At 32.2% G+C, this 2686-nt stretch overlaps 1 protein-coding gene across 1 annotated transcript; it reads right to left on the bottom strand.

Annotated features, from left to right (window-relative positions):
- Nucleotides 1-1866: 1866 nt before the first annotated feature.
- On the bottom strand, nt 1867-2388 carry LOC105767851 (small polypeptide DEVIL 16). Its single transcript, XM_012587426.2, has one exon. It carries the CDS (start codon nt 2239-2241, stop codon nt 2068-2070), a length of 174 nt encoding a protein of 57 aa, XP_012442880.1. The 5' UTR covers nt 2242-2388; the 3' UTR covers nt 1867-2067.
- Nucleotides 2389-2686: the final 298 nt, after the last annotated feature.

Raw genomic sequence — 2686 nt, 5'->3', positions numbered from 1 at the left:
TAGAGTCCTTTATTATTTACTAGGTATTATAACCGTAGTCAAAGTTAGGTTGATGGTTGTTTTGAAAGTCAGACAAGTATATGCTTTCGAATGCACAGTGTTAGGTCTTACAAATCAAGGTTGATTGATTGATTGATTAATTGGCTGCTAATATTTATATAACTAGTTAAGGTACATAGCTAGGTGCATATATCAGTATGAATTTTTGACAGCAACTGTCAGACATGAAAATTAATGTCAAGAAATTACGATAAACGAACTCGTGTTTGAATGAGAACTAGTTGATAAGATTGTCAGAAGACAAGAGATCAAAAGCATGATTTGTCTGTAAAATAGGGTTTTTGCTCTTCCCCTGGAAGCATCCCAAAGCTAATACTTTTTTGTGTCATATCAGCTAATTTTATTGTGTTTCCTTTCACATGTGATTTTCAGTGTACTTAAAAGGGTATCTTATATGTTGGACATAATTCAAACTCTCACATGCATGTTCTCGGATATATTTAACACCCCCCCCCTTTTTTTTTGGGTTTTAAATTATTATGGTGCTGCACCGCTTCTACATCAAAATACTAGTGCCCTTTCCATGAACATGTTTTCAATGATTAAATGGATAAATCTGAACCCATGGGGACTGTAAATTAAAGTGTTTAACCAATACGATATATTTCTGTCAAAATGTAATTTTTTTTACTAGGTCTACCTGTTGGTTTACCTACCTTCTTAGTTGAAGAGTACATTCATAATTAATTTCCGATTGGGGGGAGGGGGGGTTACTTAGAATTTTAAAGGATAATTAATTTAAATGCAACTTGCAATACCTGCAGAAAAAGTTGTGGGATTTATCAGAGGAAATTACTTAAACATTTCTTATGTTGATGATCGATATATATAGTATAAATTTTGACGTATGGTCAGCCATTCCATTGAATCTGAGCCGATGGATTTGTTGTTCCAAATGAAGGAATAATAAACTAAAACATGGTGGGATTGGGGGACAAAAGAAATATAATATAAATATATATGTGTATAAACAAGTTGAAACTGCATGGAAGATGGTCCAAGAAAAATAATTCTAAAATTAGTGCTTGCCTATTGTCTGATGTCCCCTAAGCATAAGGCCCTTGTGATTAGATTGTCTGAATTGACAAATAATAGTAGAAATTTATAGGTATGGGTTGCATGTTGATTAGTGCAATGCATGTTTACTTGAATGTACCATAACAATTATATTTTCTTGTCTAATGCTTAAATGGCAACATTTTCTTCCCTGTTATTTGAAGGTAAGTTATCAGACATACGAGAATATATTTATTCTTTTCATATATTTTAAAATTATGCTTTAAATATATAATCCAACACATCTACTTGAAACTAGTTTCTTCTGTTTTTTATTCCTTCCTTTAGACTAATGATAATTACATGTGTTAGTAACAAAGGAAAAGGCAAGAACTATTAATTGTTTAATGATTCATATGTTTGACAGTGAAAAGGATGCTATATTTTTCCTCTTTAACCAATGATGATTTCATGTAAAGATCTCAGAAAGAAAAGGAAAAAAGGAAGATTATGCAACCCAGTTTATAGCACAATTTTAAAAAAGAATAAATAAATAAATTATAAAATATATCAGATTAGCAGAGGCCAAGAGTACAGCTATCAGCACTTGAATACTGAGGCAATATGATGAACTATGGTACTATTAACAAGTTCCTTTTTTGCCAATGAAAATTGTTAACAGATAGCTAAAAAAAGAATGAATGAAGAAAGTATACGTGGAAGAGAAATGGACAGTTAAGAAAATTTAGATGACAACCCAGATTTCCCTTCAGTCCCATCAATCCATTTGACAGCTAAAGAAAAGCAAAGTAAGAGGAAAGCAATAATATAAACCTAAACAGATCTAGAATTTTATTAAATTTTCTTATACTTGAAATTAGCAGTAATAGCTAAAAATAATACTACTATATAACATATATATATCAAATGAAAAGTACTTTCTTAACTACTATACAACTGGGAGAGGGATGAAAGCAATTAAGGTGGCCGTTGGTGGGGAGGGGGGTTCTCCTAAGGGTCGCCACGCTCACGGCCGCAAACAAGCATAGCAATGCAACGTCGGAGGATGTAGAATTTGGCTCGCTGCTTCTTAACCAAATGACTGCATTTTTGACCAAATGATCTGCAAGGCTCACAGGCCTGCTTGTTATTAATAAATCTTGTGTCCTTTTCTTTGCCTGCCATTTGAATGAGTAAGCTTCAGCAGTGCTCTACTGTTGTTATGTCACTGCGACTACTAGTACTAAAAATAGAAGCAGTAAATATATATATATATATGAAAGGGTAGATATGTTGAATGAAGTTTAGAGTTATATTTATACATGAAAGGGAGAGTTTTTTGAATAGAGGTGTTATGATTTGATTCTGGCTCACTGGGCTCCTCTTAATAAGCTATATCTACTGTACCCACTTCAATCCCTGCAACCCACTAGCTGTCCGGGAGCATACGGATATGCTAAAAAAAACAAGGAATTTTTATAAAAAATTGAACATAAATTATTTTATCATTCCATTCAATCTCTATGAGAAATTTATATTTTATTTATATTTATTTTAAAAATTGATGTTTGATATTTGTGCTTAATAGTAGATGATATTTTGCCAAATTCACCTGAATAGTTAGTAGCTA

Source organism: Gossypium raimondii, chromosome 4 (genome assembly GCF_025698545.1).
Source record: "Gossypium raimondii isolate GPD5lz chromosome 4, ASM2569854v1, whole genome shotgun sequence".
Classification (NCBI taxonomy): domain Eukaryota; kingdom Viridiplantae; phylum Streptophyta; class Magnoliopsida; order Malvales; family Malvaceae; genus Gossypium; species Gossypium raimondii.
Note: the sequence above shows the minus strand (reverse complement) of the source record. Positions and strands in the feature narration are given on the sequence as shown.

Excerpts from the sequence above, each read along its gene's own strand:
- LOC105767851 (XM_012587426.2), bottom strand. The coding sequence starts at position 2,241 with ATGGCAGGCAAAGAAAAGGACACAAGATTTATTAATAACAAGCAGGCC.